The sequence below is a fragment of the Propithecus coquereli genome, unplaced genomic scaffold (assembly GCF_000956105.1).
Source record: "Propithecus coquereli isolate 6110/MARCELLA unplaced genomic scaffold, Pcoq_1.0 Scaffold202, whole genome shotgun sequence".
NCBI classification, from domain to species: Eukaryota; Metazoa; Chordata; class Mammalia; order Primates; family Indriidae; genus Propithecus; species Propithecus coquereli.
This window is the reverse complement of record NW_012145190.1, coordinates 1,763,581-1,780,839: the sequence shown is the minus strand read 5'-3', so window position 1 is coordinate 1,780,839 and position 17,259 is coordinate 1,763,581. Positions and strand designations below refer to the sequence as shown.

Sequence of the window (17,259 nt, the reverse complement as noted above, 5' to 3'; positions counted from 1 at the left end):
AAAAGAGTGAGACTCTGTCTCAAAAAAAAAAAAAAAAATGCATTTCAAAATTGCTAAAAATATAAATTTTTAAAAGTCTCACCACAAAAAATTAAGTTGGTAAGGTGATGGATTTGTTAATTAGCTTGATTGGCTGTTTCTACAGTGTATATACATGGATCAAAACATCACGTTGTACCCTGTTGTTTTAAATGAAACCCCTTGAGTTTCTCCCTCAACTTAGCTGGTAGCAACTGTCCCCCATCAGCCACCAGAGGCCCAGACAAAAGAGCAGCAACAGGACTACATTCTAAAATAACAATAAAATGTAGAATATAGTAAATACATAAACCAATAATACAGAAGTTTATCAAGTATTATGTACTATATATTGATGTTTGTGCTGTACTTTTATATGACTGGCAACGCAATATATTTGTTTACGTGAGCATCACCACAAACAAATGTGTAAGCACTAGGATGCACTAGGATGGCGCTAGGCAATAGGAATGTTTCAGTTCTGTTATAATCTTCTGGGACTACCATCATATATGTGGTCCATCTAGACCAAAATGTTGTGTAGCACGTGACTATACATGAAGACACTGAGAACTGTAACAACAGCTATTTTAGTGGAATAATAGAGTCAGAAGCTATGCAATCCATGAAAGCTCGCTCTTCCTTATTTCTATATTTTGCCATGGTCAAGGTCTGCTCATTTTGTCCTCACCCCACCTCAATGTGTCAACTTTATTTTCATTACAATTTTTAAGTAAATCCCTTATTATCATTAGATCTGTACTATTACAATTGCATTCCAGCTGGTCTCTTTGATTTGCATCTCTCAAACCATCTCCCCTTTCTCACCAAGCAGCCATGCAGTCCGAAGATCTCTCTCTACTCAGGTCAGATAACTCTTACTTTGTAACTTTCAGAGATTCTCTGATATCTAACTTCAGATTTCTTAGACTTGGATCCAAGGCCTCTACCGTGTAGATGATACTTTTCCAGCTTATTGCTAATAATTCTCCTTAGCTAGACCCCACATTTCTTCCTGTCATACTTATTATCTCCCAAATCTCTGAACTTTTCTGATTTTATGGCACTGTCCTGTCCTTTTCCTAAACATCTCTTCAGTTTAAGTGTTATACTCGTACTTGAATATATCTTTCATGCCCCAGATAGAGTGACCTGAACACAGCCAGATTGTACTATGGTTGTTTTTTAATATATTTTGTAATTCAAAACTGCTGCTGGAAAAGAGAAATCAGTGACTAAGCCAGATTTTGGGGATAGCTAAAAACAACATATTTCATATATATTGAAAATGATTCATTTTATGTGGACCAAGCTAAATCTAGACCATATCAATAGTTTCTTTTTATTTGCTGTCAATTCCTAATTTTATATACGTAGCACAGACCCTCCTCCTCTGAACTTCAGGCCCATTCATAGTTTATGCAGCAGACATCTCAACTTATGCAAAGTGAAACACATATTCTCTCTAGTAGTCTCCTCAAAACAAACAACAGAAAGCATCTGATGTTTTTTTGTGTTTCCTTCATCTGTCCAATTGTTCAAGTCAGAAATCTAGAAACCAAAATCCCTGGTATCTCTCTCTTTCTCCCTCTATCGCTTTGTTAAGTCATTCTCTAGGTCTATCTGGTCTGTCTCCTAAGTATTTCTCATATCTTTTATTCTTTCCATCACCAACATTATGACCCTTTCTAGAGTCGTTATTATTTGTTGCCTGATATATAGCGGTGGGCTTTAAGCTGGTCACCTGGCATCTACTCTTGCCCCTACCTAGCTCATTGTCTAGCCTGCAACCAGAATGAACGTTAAAAATGCAAATCTGATCATGCCACCTTCCTACTTAAACTCTTTCTGTGGCTATTAGGATGAGATCCAAAATCTTGCAAGGACCTTCTTAATTAGACTTTTTCCTGACTCCTCAACTCCTCAGCATGATAAATGATGACAGTTTCTATCATCTTTTCTCTGCTCCAGTTGATCTTCTTACTTTCATTTCTCACTTCAGGACGTTTATGCACTCTTTCTTTTTCCTTCCCCTTCTCTGTCATCTAGCTACCACTTATTTATCCTTCAGAGTTCAGACATATTTATTTAAACTTAAATGTTGAGCTATTAATAATTGTTAGCTGTAGAGACATTAAGTTAATAAACACTAGTTTTAAGGGCTATAGTTTCAAAGAGGAAGCATCCTTTCACCTCAAACCTATGTCTAAGCAAAGTCTTTTAATCTTTGTAAGAGACAGAACTAATTTACCTAATGCCTGTACTTTAAAAGTTAGTAACATTACTTTGTGATCCTTCTTTTGCCCTAAACTTTTAATATCATCCTAGAAATTTTGTGAAAGCTGAGTATTTTTTGTCCTTTACTTTCTACCTGCTCCAGTGGCCAATGTCTGCTCTGAAATAGGTAAGAAAGAAAATGGGAACATATATAGATGTTGTAAACGGTCAGAGATGACTAGGAAAAGAAAGAAAAATCTACTATAAGTATTAACACATACATAGACATTAGCAGTATTGTTGATTTAAAGATGAGTAAACCAGGTTAGAAAGTAAAAACTATTTAATTTTTTAAAGTTTGAAAATCTCAGCTTTTTTTCCCCTGAATTTTTTTTTTTTTTTTTTTTTTTTAAAGACAGAGTCTCTCAAAGTTTCACTCTGTGGCCCAGGCTGGAGTGCAATGACGGCTCCCTGCAACCTTCAACTCGCGGGCTCAAGCCATTCTCTTGGCTCAGCCTCCCCAGCTCTAGGACTACAAGTGTACACTACCAGCCACAGCTAATATTTTTTATTTTTTGTAGAGCATGGTCTTGCTATGTTGCCCAGACTTGTCTCAAACTCTTGGCCACATGTGATCCTCCTGCCTTGGTCTCCCAAAGTGCTGTAATTACAGGCATGAGCCACTGTGCCTGGCCTTTTTTCTGGTTTTTAATCACACACACAAAAATTCCTCCAGTTCTCTATTTTGGAACATAAGGAAATACCACATTCAGTTTTATATTAAAAATTCACTTTTAGGGAATAATTGTTATATGTCTTTTAGGTCTGTATATTGGATAAATGGGGCACTCTCTGGGGACTTGTACCCAAAGCTGAGTAAAAGTGAGCCAGGTCTGAATTGAGCCCTTGCATTGGTACTCTCCCACCTCTTTTGTGTAGTTAGGTGTGACTTAGTAAAAAGAATATAGGCTCTGGTCTTAGATATACCTGGGTTCAATTCCCAGCTCCATAACTTGATATGTGAGCTTGGGAAAGTCAGTTACTTGCTTTCCTCATCTGTAAAGATAAGAAGAAAAAGAATTATTTGACAGGGATCTAAGAACTAAATTTAGAGAAATGGAAAAAATATTATGTTGCCTGGCATTTAATAAATATTTAAGGTTTATTAGTTTCCCAGAAGAAACTTAAATATTTAAATAAATATCGGGGGGAGAGAGGATCTTTAGTTTCTTCGTAGGCTATCAACCAGCCACACCCTCGTTTTGCTCAACAATCAAATATTGACTTTGATTATATTAGAATGGCCCATCTAACTTGAAGTATTTTATCGCTATCAAGTGGCTATCATCTTTTGTATTTTGATGAGTTAGCTTGTTTGGAAAATGTTACCTCTAGCTGTAGGATTGAGATGAATCACTCTTAACACTTTAGAAGAAAACATTCCTGCCAGTAGTAGTGCAGTCTCTTATTGTCTTAATTCAGAGTCAACTACTCTTACTTTATCCTTTCTTCTTTCAGGAATATACATTTAACCCTTGAACAACACCGGCAATAGGGGCACCAGTCTCCTTTGAAAACATCCATGTAACTTTAGACTCCCCCAAAACTTAACAGCTAATAGCCTACTATTGACCAGAAGCCTTACCTGTTGTATGTATTATGTACTGTATTCTTACAATAAAGCAAGCTAGAGAAAAGAAAATATTAAGAAAACCGTAAGGAAGAAAAAATGTATTTACTGTTCATTAAGTGGAAGTGAATCTTCATAAAGGTCTTCATGCTTGTTGTCTTCGTGTTGAATAGGGTGAAGAGGACCAGGAAGAGGAGGGGTTGATCTTGGGGTTTTAGGGGTGGCAGAGGCAGAAGAGATGGAGGAAGTGGAAGGGGAGGCGAGAGAGGCAGGCATACTGGGTGTAACTTTATGGGAATACATCATATTTTCTATATGACTCTTTTGCTTTTCCATTTCTCTAAAAATATTTCTATATGGTACCAATCCTTCTTCCATTGTTTGCTTTAGTTTCAGTGCCCGTATCATAGAAGGATCCATGTCCTAAAAGAAATCAAAAGCAGTCTTGAATAATTGGGATCCTTATGCCAAATTGTGTAATCTCTACTTGTTTTTTGGCACTGCTTCTGCATTGTTTTCCTCATCTTCTGCCACTGGTTTGGGAGTACTCATCTTCATCAAGTCGTATTCTGTTAATTCCTCTAGTGTGGTGTCTGTTAGCTTTTGAATTTCTGTGAAAGGCATATCTTGACACTCCACCTTTTTTGCCATATTCAAAGTCTTTTATTTCCTTGATTGGCTCTGTCATAAATCTTATGAAGTCATACACAACATCTGGACACAGTTTTCTAAAGCAGGAATTTATTATTTCAGACTTGATGGTTTTCATGGCTTTTTCTATAACAATGATGGCATCTTCAATGGTGTAATCCTTCCAGACTTTCATGATGTTCTCTCTATTGGAGTTTTCTTCCATAGCATTGACAGTCCTTTCCGTAGAGTACTGTGTGTAATGTACCTTAAAGATCCTTATGACTCTAATCTAGAGGGTGAATTAGAGACGTTGTATTTGGGCAATAAGTAGATCGGTTTGATACTTCAGTGTTAAACTAATGGGATTCTCGGTAGCCTGGGGCATTGTCTAATATCAGAAGAAGAACTTTATTTTAAAAGGCAATCCCTTATTGGCAAGGGTACTTCCTGACTTCAGGGACAAAGCATCAATGGAACTAATCCAGAAGATGGGTTGTCATTTTTCAGGCCTTATTGTACAACCCAAAACTGGCAGCTGGTTTTTATCTTTTGCTTTCAAGGCTCAAGAGTTAGCAGCCTTATAGCTAAGGGCAGCCCTGATATAAACCCAACTACATTTGCACAAAACAGTAGTCTTTTGCCTTAAATCTTGGTGCTCACTTCTCCCTACTAATAAATGTCTTTAGTGGCATTTTTTTTTTTTCCAGAATAGGGCACTTTTATCTGCATTAAAAACCTGTTCAGGCAGAAAGTTTTTCTTGTCAATGATTTTCTTAATGGCTTCTGGGGATTGGTCTGCTGCCTCTTGGTCACAGAAGCTACTTCTCCTGTTATCTTGATGTTTTTTAAGCCAAATCTCTTTCTAAAACTATCAAACCATTCTTTGCTGGCATTAAGTTCCCCAGCTTTAGACTCTTCACCTTTCTTTGGCTTTAAGTTGTTGTATAGTAACTTTTGTTTTTTCCAATCATACTAGAGTCTATAGGTATGCCTTTCTTACCTTATGTATTTTCTCTTACGCATTTTCCAATATGAGATAAGGTATTTCACAAAAAAGTGCAAGGTTTTCACGCCTGCAGGCATAGCTGCAGTGACAGCTTCATGAATTTCTTTTTCATTTTTTATAGTGGTTTTTATGCTGGATTCATGTATTTTGAAATGGCAGGCAACTGCAGCTACAGACCTCAACCTACAGTACATATCAAGCAATTTAACTTTTTCTTGTAATTTCATGACTTTTCTTTGCTTCTTGGAAGCACTTCCAGCATCACTAGTGGCACTTCATATGGGCCCCATGGTGTTATCCAAGGTTTACACTAAAGTATTACACTAAACCCCATGCAAAATATGAGAGAACTGTGAGAGATCACCTTTTACTATATACCCGATTTACTGGAGAGACAAGTGCTCGCGTGGAGATGATTATCCTCAGCATTTTAAGTCAGTACTCATTGTGCTCATTGCAGTAGCAACCAGAGGTGGCTACAAAATTATTACACTAGTACAGTATGTACTACAGTAAATTTTATGCAGTTAGGATTTAATACTGCATCTTTTTTTATATTTCTCTCAACTGCAAATGGTGCCGTGTACAGTCTGTAAGAGTTTGTGAGTGTTAAGTTTTGATGAATTTTAACTTTTTATAATAGATTTGTATGTATTTTATGCTAAATGATAAAATATACTAGTATCTACATATAGTTTAGGCATTTATGACATTTCTTAGGCATTTCTTAATTTTTCTATGTTTCTAGGCTATACGGTTCATCTGTTTTTTCTTTTTTAATTTATCACAAATCTCCAAAAAGTTCTCTAATGTATTTATTGAAAAACATCCACAGATTAGTGGACCTGCGCAGTTGAAAACCTATATTGTTCAAAGGTCAACTCTAGTTCGTATAACTCTGGCATTGACTTGTCTGGTGTCTTCCACTGAAGCTACTATGGCTTTTTTCTCTTCTTTTTTATTTATATATCAAGGAACCTCCTCAAAGTTAACTACTTTTATGAGAAACAACTAGAAATTTTCTTTGAAGTACCACACAGAAAAAACTTGGTTCTTTTCTTATCTGGTTATGATTGTTATGTTAATCTGTAGATTATCCTTCTATTATCAATTTCTGCTCCAGAAACCTGACAGTTTGCCTGCGTGCATGCCTCTGTGTGTGTGTGTGTGTATGTGTGTGTGTTTGTTTTGAGGTGAAACTTGTGTAACAAAAAAACTAACTGTAAAAAATGAATCATTTTAAAGCACACAATTCAATGACATTTAGTACATTTACACTGTTGTACAACGAACATTTCTATCTGGTTCCAAACATTTTCATCACCACCAGAGAAAATCCCTGTACCATCGAAAGCAGTCATTCTTATTCCCTTCCCCTGATCCCAACAAACATTCATCTACTTTCTGTCTCTATGAATTTACCTATTCTGGGTATTTTATGTAAATGGAATCATAGAGTATATGACTTTTGTGTCTGGAGTCTGTCATATAACCACAATGTTTTTAAGGTTCATCCATGTTGTAGCATGTATTAATATTTCATTCCTTTTTATGGCTGAGAAAAAAATTCTAATGTGTGGATATATGACATTTTGTATATCCATTGACTGGTTAACGGACATTTGGGTTGTTTCCACATTTTTGGCTATCGTGAAGTGTACTGCTGGTGAACATTTCATGTACAAGTATTTGTTTAGATACCTGTTTTCAACTTTTGGTCTGTATATCTAGGAGTAGAATTGCTGGGTCATATGGTAATTCTATATTTAAGTTTTTGAGGACCTTCCAACTGTTTTGCTCAGTGGCTGCCTCGTTTTACATGCCCACCCGCAATGTACAACGGTTCCAATTTCTCCACATCCTTGCCAACACTTGTTATTGTCTTTTTTTTTCATAGCCATTCTAATGGGTGTGAAGTGGTAATCTTATGTGGTTTTGATTTGTATTTCACTAATGACTGTTGAGCATCTTTTCACGTACATTTTTACCATTTATATATCTTCAGAGAAATGTCTGTTCAAGTCCTTTCCCTGTGTTTTAATTGGGTTGTTTCTATTTTTGTTGTTAAATTAAAAAAAACTATATATTCTGGATATTAGACTTTATCAGATACATGACTTGCAAATATTTTCTCCATTCTGTAGGTTGTCATCACTTGTGAGCATTTTTTAGTGTTAGTTCATATATTTAGGTCTTTGATCCATTTTGACTTAATTTTTGTATATGGCGTAAAGAGTCCCACTTCATTCTTTGCATATGGATATGTAGTTGTCCCAGCACCATTTGTTGATGAGGCTGTGCTTTCCCCCACTGAATAGTCTTGGCAACCTTATTGAAAATCATTTGATGGGTTTATATTCAAACTCTTAATTCAGTTCATTGGTCTAACTAAGCATGCTTAGCTTTATGCCAGTACCACACTGTAATGATTACTGTAGCTTTGCAGTGAGTTTTGAGATTGGGAAGAACAAAGCGAGTCCTCCAACTTTGTTCCTCTTTTTCTAGATGATTTTGGCTAGTCTAATGTCCTTACATTTTCATGTGAATTTTAGGGTCAGGTTGTCAATTTCTGTAGAAAAGGAAGCTGGGATTTTGATGGGGATTACGTTCAGTCTATTGATCTGTTTTGGGAGTATTGCCATCTTAATTTTCTTTTTGTTCATTGCTAATTTATTTAAAACAATTGAATTTTATGTGATGATCTTATATTCTGCCACTTTGCTAAATTTGTGTATTGCCTTTAATAGTTTTTTTTTTTTGTGAATTCTTAGAATTGTCTATATGTAAAGCCATCTGATCTGCAACTAGAAATACAGTTTTACTTCTTCCATTCTAATTTGGGTACCTTTTTAAATTTTTTTCTTGCCTAGTTGCTCCAGCTAGAAGTTTTTCAGTAGAAGTTTTTCAGTTGAATAGAAGTGAAGAAAGATTACGTCCTTGTCTTGTTCTTGATCTTGGGAGAATTTTGACCCTTTGCCACTGAGTATGATGTGACCTCTGGGATTTTCATAAATGCCTTTTATCAAGTTGAAGTTCTTTTCTACTCTTTGCTTTGTGTTCTTATCATGAAAGTTTGTTTAATTTTTTCAAATGCTTTTTCTACATTGAGATGATTGTGTGGTTTTTTTCCTTTATTCTAGTAATGAGGTATATTACATTTATTTTGGTATGTTGAACCACCTTCATAATCCGGGATATGTCCCAGTTGATAATTGAGTTTAATTCTCTTAATATTCTGCTACATTTGATTTGCAAGGGATATTGGCTTATAGTTTTCTATCTCTTTTTCTGGCTTTGGTATCAGAGTAATGCTGTCCTTATAGAAAGAGTTGGGAAGTGTTCCATCTTCTGTTTTTGAAAAAGTTTGAGAAAGGAGTTAATTCTGGAGTTAATTGTTTAAATGTCTGAAAGAATTCACCAGTGAAACCGTCTGCTCCTGGCCTTTTTTTGTTGGGAGGTTTTTGTTTACTGATTCATTTGTCTGCTCATTTTCTATTTCTTGATTTTTTTTTTTTTTTTTTTTTTTTTTTGTAATTTGTGTATCTAAGAAGTCGTTTATTTTATCTAGGCTATCTAATTTGTTGGCTTAAAATTGTTTGTTGTGTTTTCTTATGATCTTTATTTCAGTGGTCGTGTCACTACTTTAATTTCTGATTTTAGTAATTTGGATCTTCTCTCTTTTTTTTCTTAGTTTTGCCAGAAGTTTGTTGATTTTGTTGATCTTTTTAAAGAAGCAACTTTTGGTTTTGTTGATTTTTCTCTGTTGGTGTTCCATTCTCATATTTCATTTATCTCTCTTCTAATCTTTATTTCCTTTCTTCCACTAGCTTTGAGTTTACTTTGTTCTTTTTTTTTTTTTTCCTTGTTCCTTAGGGGATGATGTTAGGTTATTGATTAGGCATATGATTTCTTCTTTCTATTTTATTGTGGGCATTTATAATACAATTTCTAATTTATTCTAAATTCCCCTCTGAGTACTGCTTTCATTGTAGCCCTTTAAGTGTTCATATGTTTTGTTTTTGTTTTCATCCCTCTTTTAAGTACTTTGTAATTTACCTTGTGAATCCTTCTTCGATTCATTGCTTGTTTAACAGCATGTTATTTAATATCCATGTATTTGTGAATTTTCTAGTTTTCCTTCTGATGATTTCTAGTGTCAGTCTGTTGTGGCCAGCGTGTGTGGCCATACATATGCTTTATATATATGATCACAATCTTTTAAAATTTACTGAGACTTGTTTTGTGACCCAACATTACCCTGGAGAATATACTGTGTACGCTTGAGAAGATTGTGTCTTCTGTTGTGTGGAGCATTCTATAGATGTCTGTTATGTCTAATTTTTTTGTAGTGTTGCTTGAGTCCCATAATTTGTTATTGAACTTCTGATTTTTTTTTTCTCCTTTACTTGCCACAATACAAATGAGGAAGGTTGTTCTATCTGTTATTGAAAATGGGGTATTGAAGTCTCTAACTATTATTTTGTTATTACCTATTTCTCTGTTCAATTCTGTCAATCTTTGCTTCATATATCTTGGAGCTCTGTTAGCTTTGTATAGGTCTATACCTTCTAAATTGATTGACCTTCATATCAATATGTTGTGTTCTTTGTGTCTTGTAACAATTTTTGAATTGAAGCATATTTTCTCTGATATTACTAGAACCACCTTTGTGGGTTAAATTGCTTCCCCAAAAAATATATTGAAGTCTTAACTGAGGTACCTGTGTATGTAATGTTTAGAAATAGATGCAGATTAATAAGCCTTTATGGTAATTTATTATGGCAGCCCTATAAAACTAGCAGGTTTTGGTACTGGAAGTGGAGTGTAACAAAATGCCTTAAAGTACGGACATAGTTTTGGGATTGGGTAATGATACTGGCTGGGTATATTCTGAGGTGCTTGATTGAAAAAGCAGCCTAGATTGCCTTGAAGAGATGATTGACAGAAATATGGATATTAAAGGCAATCTGGGAAGGCCTCAAAAGGAAATGATGGACAGTGGCAAAAAGGGTGATCCTTTTTATAAAGTTGCAGAGAATTTGACTGAATTGTATTTTGTCATTGAGTGGAAAGTATTTAATAGAACTTGTGAGCAATGAACTTGGATGTTTAGCTGAGAACATTTCCAGACAAAGTATAGAAGGTGTAGCCTGGTTTCTCCTTGCTGCACCTTGCTCCCCTTGCTGTACTAAAATGTGTGAGGAAAGAAATAAATTGAGAAATGAATTGTTTAGCAAAGAGGAATCAGCAGTTGATAATTTGGAAATTTTTCAGCCTATTCAGATAGTGCATTTGGTAATAGGACCAAGGGTGTGACTGGACAGCTGTTTTCTAAAGAGATAAGATATGGATCCAGTCAACTTATAGATCCAATCAACCATCTCAGCAGTTCCCAGAACAGAGATGCAATTAGCCAGGAAAGATCTGTGGAGGACCGTCTTGTTTGGTGGCTTGGACCCCATGAATTGCATGAGAGATTGACAAGGTTTTTAAGAATTTTATGACAGCAGAAACACTGCCAGACTTGACTGAAAAGGACAGAGACAGGATGAAATGAAAGAAGAATGATTCTGAGGATAGAGCCACAAATGCAGAGGCCTGGGCATACAAAACCTCCTGGGGCTAGAGAGCAGGGCTGTTACCCCAATGGGCCCAGAGTACAAAGCATTGATCCACAGAGGATTATTCTTAGGCCTTAAAATTTAATGGAATTTGCTTTGCTAGGTTTCGGACTTGCCAGGGACCCATGACTTTTTTTCTTCCGGTTTCTCCCTTTTGATATGGAAATGTCCATTCTATGCCTATCAGACCATTGTGTTTTTGAATCATATAACTTGTTTTCTGGTTTCACAACTCCACAATTGAAGAGGAATTTTGCTCCAGAATGGGCCATACCCCAAGTCTCATTTACAGATAACTGATAAATGATTTAGATGATGAGATTTGAGAATTTTGATTTGATGATTTTGGACTTAGAGTTGATGCTGGAACCTATTAAGACTCTGAGATGTGGGATTAGGTGAATGTATTTTGCATATTTGAAGGACATGAATTACAGGGGGCTAGAAGACATGGACTATAGTGGGTTGAATTTTGTTCCCCCCAAAATGTGTTGAGGTCCTATTAATGTGAACTTAAATGGAAATAGTCTTTGCAGATGTAATCAAGTTAAGATGGGTTATACTGAATTAGGTTGGGCCCTAATCCACGATGACTTATCTCCTTATAAGAAGAGAAAAGCCACAAGACACATGGAGGGGAATCACCATGTGATGATGGAAATAGAATTGAAGTTAGAAGCTGCAATCCAAGGAATGCCAAGGATTGTTGGCTACCACCAAAAGATAGGAAGAGGCAGGGAGTGATTCTACCCAGAATCTCAGAGGGAATGTGGCTCTGCTACCATGTTCATCTTAGACTTATAGCCTCCAGAACTGTGAGAGAATAGATTTCTGTTGTTTTAAGCTATCCCAATTTGTTGTGATTTGGTACAGCAGCCCTAGGAAATAATCACCTCTGCTCTCTCTTGCTTACTATTTGCATGAAATATTTTTTTTCCGTCCTTTTATTTTGAACCTATTTGTGTCTTTGGATCTTAGGTGAGTCTCTTATATAAGACAGAATATAGATGGATCATTTTTTTTAAGTCCATTCTGCTTATTTCTGCCTTTTGAGAGTTTAATCCATTTACATTTAAAGTAATTACTGATAAGGATGACCTTATGCCTTTTTCCTATATGTTTTCTACATGTCTTAATATCTTATTTTGATCTTCTTTTGTATTTCCTTTAGTATTTGATATTTTTGTTGTAGTATGTACCATTTTGATTCCCTTCTTATTTTCTTTTCTGCGTGTTTTTCAGTTATTTTCTTAGCGGTTACCTGGGGGTTATATTTGATATCTTAAACTTAACTGTCTAGTTTAAATTAATGCCAATTTAGCTTCAGTAGTAAACAAATCTCTGGTCTGTATCATTCTCTTCTTCACTCTTTATGATGTTACTGTCACAAATTGTATCTTTTGATGTGTGCCCATTAACATAAATTTTTAATTGTTGTTTTATACATTTGTCTTTTAAATCATATACGGAAATAAAGAGGAGTTCTAAACCAAAAATACAATAATACAATTTTATATTTGCCTATGTAAGTACCATTATGAGTGGTTTTTTTGTTTTTGTTTTTGTGACAGAGTCTCACTCTTTTGCCCGGGCTAGAGTGAGTGCCGTGGCATCAGCCTAGCTCACAGCAACCTCAAACTCCTGGGCTCAGGCGATCCTTCTGCCTCAGCCTCCCAAGTAGCTGGGACTACAGGCATGCGCCAACATGCCCGGCTAATTTTTTCTATATATTTTTAGTTGTCTGATTAATTTCTTTCTATTTTTAGCAGAGATGGGGTTTCGCTCTTGCTCAGGCTGGTCTCGAACTCCTGAGCTCAAACAATCCACCCGCCTCAGCCTCCCAGAGTGCTAGGATTACAGGCGTGAGCCACTGCGCCCGGCCCATTATGAGTGTCTTTACTTATGGCTTTGAGTTGCCATCTAGTGTCCTTTCATTGCAATTTGGAGGACTCCTTAAAGCATTTTTTGCAGGGCAGGTCTGCTAGTGACAAACTCTGTTTTTATTTTTCTGATAATGTCTTAATTTCTCCTTTATTTTGAAAGGATCAGTTTGCCAACTATGGAATTCTTGCTTGATAGTTTTTATTTTTTATCGCTTTAAATATGTCATCTGCTGCCTCTGTCTTCCATGGTTTCTGATGAGAATTAGGCTGTTGATCTGATTGAACACTCTTGTTTCCAATGAGTCACTTCTTGTTATTTTCATGATTCTTTGGCTTTTGACCGTTTGATAATGTGTCTGTCTGGGTGTAGATCTCTTTCATTTATCCTACTTGCAGTTCATTAAACTTCTTGTTTTTATGGATTCATGGCTCTTAGTAAAGTTGGGAAGTTATCCTCCAATAATTCTTCAAGTACTCTTTCTGCCCATTCTCTCCTCTCCTTCTGGAACTCTTATTGGTATGCTTAGATGGTAGTCTGTGTTTGTTGAAACATTGTTTTTCTCATTTCTTTTAGTTCTTTGTCAATGATTTCCTTTAGCTCTTTGAGCGTATTTTTTTAAAGACCATATTCTTTGGTCTATGTGGTCTCTAAAGACTGTTCCTTTAGCTTGTGTTCAGCAAATGATTTGACACAGATTTCCTTAAATGTCTTGTTTAACTCACTTTTTTCTTTTCAGCTGTAAACCTTGTTTTTTTGTAAACCTTTTATGTATTTTCCAGAGTTTCTACAAAGTTAATTCTGACAGTGTTTGTTCATTATGTGCATGTGTTTCTTTGGAGATACATTTTTGCTGTCACTTTCTGACAGTGCTTTTTATTTTTATTTTTTTAAGATTAGAGTTTTGGGGGTTGAGTAAGATAGGCCAATATACTTTATTCATAAACATAACCTGTTTTTTATCAATTGGTCTAATTTATTGAATGGACAAGATTGACAGTATGGGAAGTTGTGGGCATACAATTCCTTTTATTGTGGAGAAGAAAGAGCTTTATTGAGTACAAGAGGTTATGGAGTGGGTTCAAAGTCTAACTTGGTGGAGTTGGATTGAGGAAAAGAAAGATTTTTTTCTTTCTATTAAATGTTGTAATACTTCATATAGGGTGTTGAATTGCTCTCTTCGAAGAAATTCTTTTAAAAATCCTTGATTATTAATCTCAAAATCAAAGTTATCACAGTTAGATAAGCATACCTAAATCTAGATCTTGAACAAGTTGATCTTGAACAAGTTGCCTCCTTTGACCATCCATTTACTTTATAAGTAAAACTTATTGGATTGTACTTAGACTAGATGGTCTTTAAGGTGTCACCTCTAACATTTTAGAATTAAAATAGCTCAGATAGAAGAAGGGTGAGAAAGGCACTAATTTCATTCCATTATGTTAATACATTCTGATAACACTTTAAAATACTATAGCTGAAGCTAAAGTAGCTCTCTGTCACCACTTTGTTCCATAGTGGAGGAAACTATTTTTTAGACTTAAATTTTAAGAAAAATATTACCATACTCTTCATAGCGTTTTGTGTCTTTTTTTACACTTAACAATTTTTTGGCCCAACAATTCTGTGTCTCTATAGATAACCTCTACAAGTATTTCTTCATGGTTTATTAAAATACTTTCTCATTGACAGAGGGTTAGTTGTTTCTGCTCCTTGCTATTACAAACATGCTACAGTGAACCTCCATGTGCCAGTTTATTTCCTGGGGTAGATCCTTAGAGGTGAAATTGCTGGACATATTTTTAGACCTTCCCTGAAGGTAACCAGTATTTATCAATTTCTCATATGTTCTTCCAGTAGTGTTATCATACATAAGATGTAAATATCTTTTATATGGACACATACATATATACTATAATTCATAAAAGCAATCCCCTTCCAGTATTTTGTTTTCAACTCTTTTGCTACTTAAAAAGTATACATAAGTCATTTTATAAGTGTGATTGTAATTTTGTAGGATAAATTTCTGGTAGTTAAATTTCATGTGAAAAGGTATATGCATTTATAATTTTGACATATATTGCCAAATTGTCGTCCATAGAGGTTTTGTTAATATCCATACTATCTGTGTATTAGAGTGCCTTTTTCCTACAGCCTTTCTAATACAGTGTGTTGCCAAACATTTGGATCATTGCTGGTATGATAGGTGAAAAATGATATCGCACTATTGTTTTCATTTGAATCTCTCTTGTTATGAGTGGATTGAGCTTTTTTTGTTGTTTGTATGTTTGAAAGCCATGTTTTTACTGAGGTGCCATTTTTTTTATTGGATTGTTAGACTTTGCTTATAGTTGATTTTTCTGTGTAGAAAATTGTTTTTATGTAGTCAGATGTGTCAGTCTTATGACCTGATATTTTGTTTGATTACGAAGGCCTTTCAACCATGCTGAAATTATTAAAAGAATCTTCCATTGTCAAAATGAGCTCACTTCTAAGTAATAAGCTACTCGAGGTATGAGAGCCAGTGTCTAATGTTAACTTCTTATTATTTATTGCTCAGGAGAGGATGACCTGCCTCACTTCATTCACCCTTAAAGTATGAGGAAATACAGGGTAACAATAACAGATTTTGTTTGTGTGCTTGTGCACAGTGTATCATAGGATAACTGAAACAGAACAACAGCGGAGCTGGACTTTGCCCTGCCTTAGGATTGCTCTGTAGAGTAATTCAAATTCATAGTATAGTTCTAAGTAAAACTGTTGATTACAGTGAAGGCAAGACATTCCTGTTAGGGAATTCCTCTTTAGCATTTTCTTACAGAATTGTTTGGTTGTTAAAACTAGATCTACAGTTCATTCATTCTTTTTGGTACTTATGTAGTTCTAGTCATCTTTCTGGGACCACTTAATTTAGTTTTTTCAAACTTAGATCTAAAGCTTAGAATTCCACCAACTGAATTACTTAGGTGTGTTTTGTGTATTTGTATTTAGCATTGCATTTTTTTAGTCGGTAAGGCAATATAAAATTACTGCTTCGCAACATGACGTTTAATTTCTTCAGAGCGATGACATTGAGGATAAGTTTTACCTAATTTTCCTCTCATCTTGTTTTTTCTATTATTTCAGTATAAATCAGGGGTTTTTCCCTTTTAAAAAAACATTTAATTTATCCTCTTCTTTGACTATATTTACAATTAGTGGGTATACAGGGATGGTTATTGGTTAACTATAAACTTTAAAAATAATAATATATGTTTTTATCTAGATCCCAAGGAAGAGAAAGAAGAAGACGACAATTCTGCCCTCCCTCAGGAAGTTTCCATCGCTGCAACTAGACCTAGCCGGGGCTGGCGCAGTAGTAGCAGGACATCTATCTCTCGCCATCGTGACACAGAGAACACCCGAAGCTCTCGGTCCAAGACTGGTTCATTGCAGCTTATCTGCAAGTCAGAACCAAATACAGATCAGCTCGATTATGGTACAGTACAAGTAGAATATGGTTACTTATAGCCAGTTCCTTCTTTATTTTAAATGTAATGTTGAACATTTACATAAATAGCTTAAATTTCAGGGATGAGTGTGTCATAGGTAGGATTTCTTTTTGATAATTTGCAGATATTCTTCCTTTGTATAATTACCTCATGTAGTAATTGCTTAGAATCTCTTGGCTATGAGAGAAAATATATCTACATAAATAAAGTTTTATCTTGGCTTTATTTTTTCAGATGTTGGAGAAGAACATCAGTCTCCAGGTGGCATTAGGTAAAAAAAAAAAAAAAACTTCAAATTTAATATTTAAACCTTTGGGGACATAGAGCATAATTGTATTAAATGATTTAGAAGTTTTCTGCTTGAAAAGATTTTGAGCTGTAAGAGAAATTAACTTCAGTTTTAATATTAAATTTAGGAGATTTCACATTGATCTTAAGTAGAGCTTTAACCATGTAATTTTTAGTTACATAGTTTAGAAACCATGTCTTCAATACCTTCTGTTTTGAGGCTTCTTCCATGCTAAGCACTATTGTGAAATGTGGGTGTTTTTACCAGGGTTTTGAGGCTTTGTCAGTATCTTGTATGGTAAGTCATAATTTTTGTCTGTTAATTCTTTTTTGATACAGCAGATTGCTAGACATAGTATTTCAAAGTCAATTGTTTTTTAACTTTGAGTGCCATTGAGTAGGTACCACCCTACCTTTATTTAATAAAGTGATTACATATCTAGGATTTATGTATTTTTAGTTCAAATTACTATT

The 17,259-nt window shown here is 35.1% G+C and overlaps 1 protein-coding gene across 1 annotated transcript in view; it reads left to right on the top strand.

Annotated features, from left to right (window-relative positions):
• The window catches only part of ZFP91 (ZFP91 zinc finger protein), a 37,475-nt gene that overhangs the window by 13,508 nt on the left and 6,708 nt on the right, over positions 1–17,259 (top strand). The window contains 3 exon segments of the mRNA XM_012643967.1: positions 429–445; positions 16,272–16,484; positions 16,732–16,768. Coding sequence (XP_012499421.1) covers positions 429–445; positions 16,272–16,484; positions 16,732–16,768 — 267 coding nt within the window.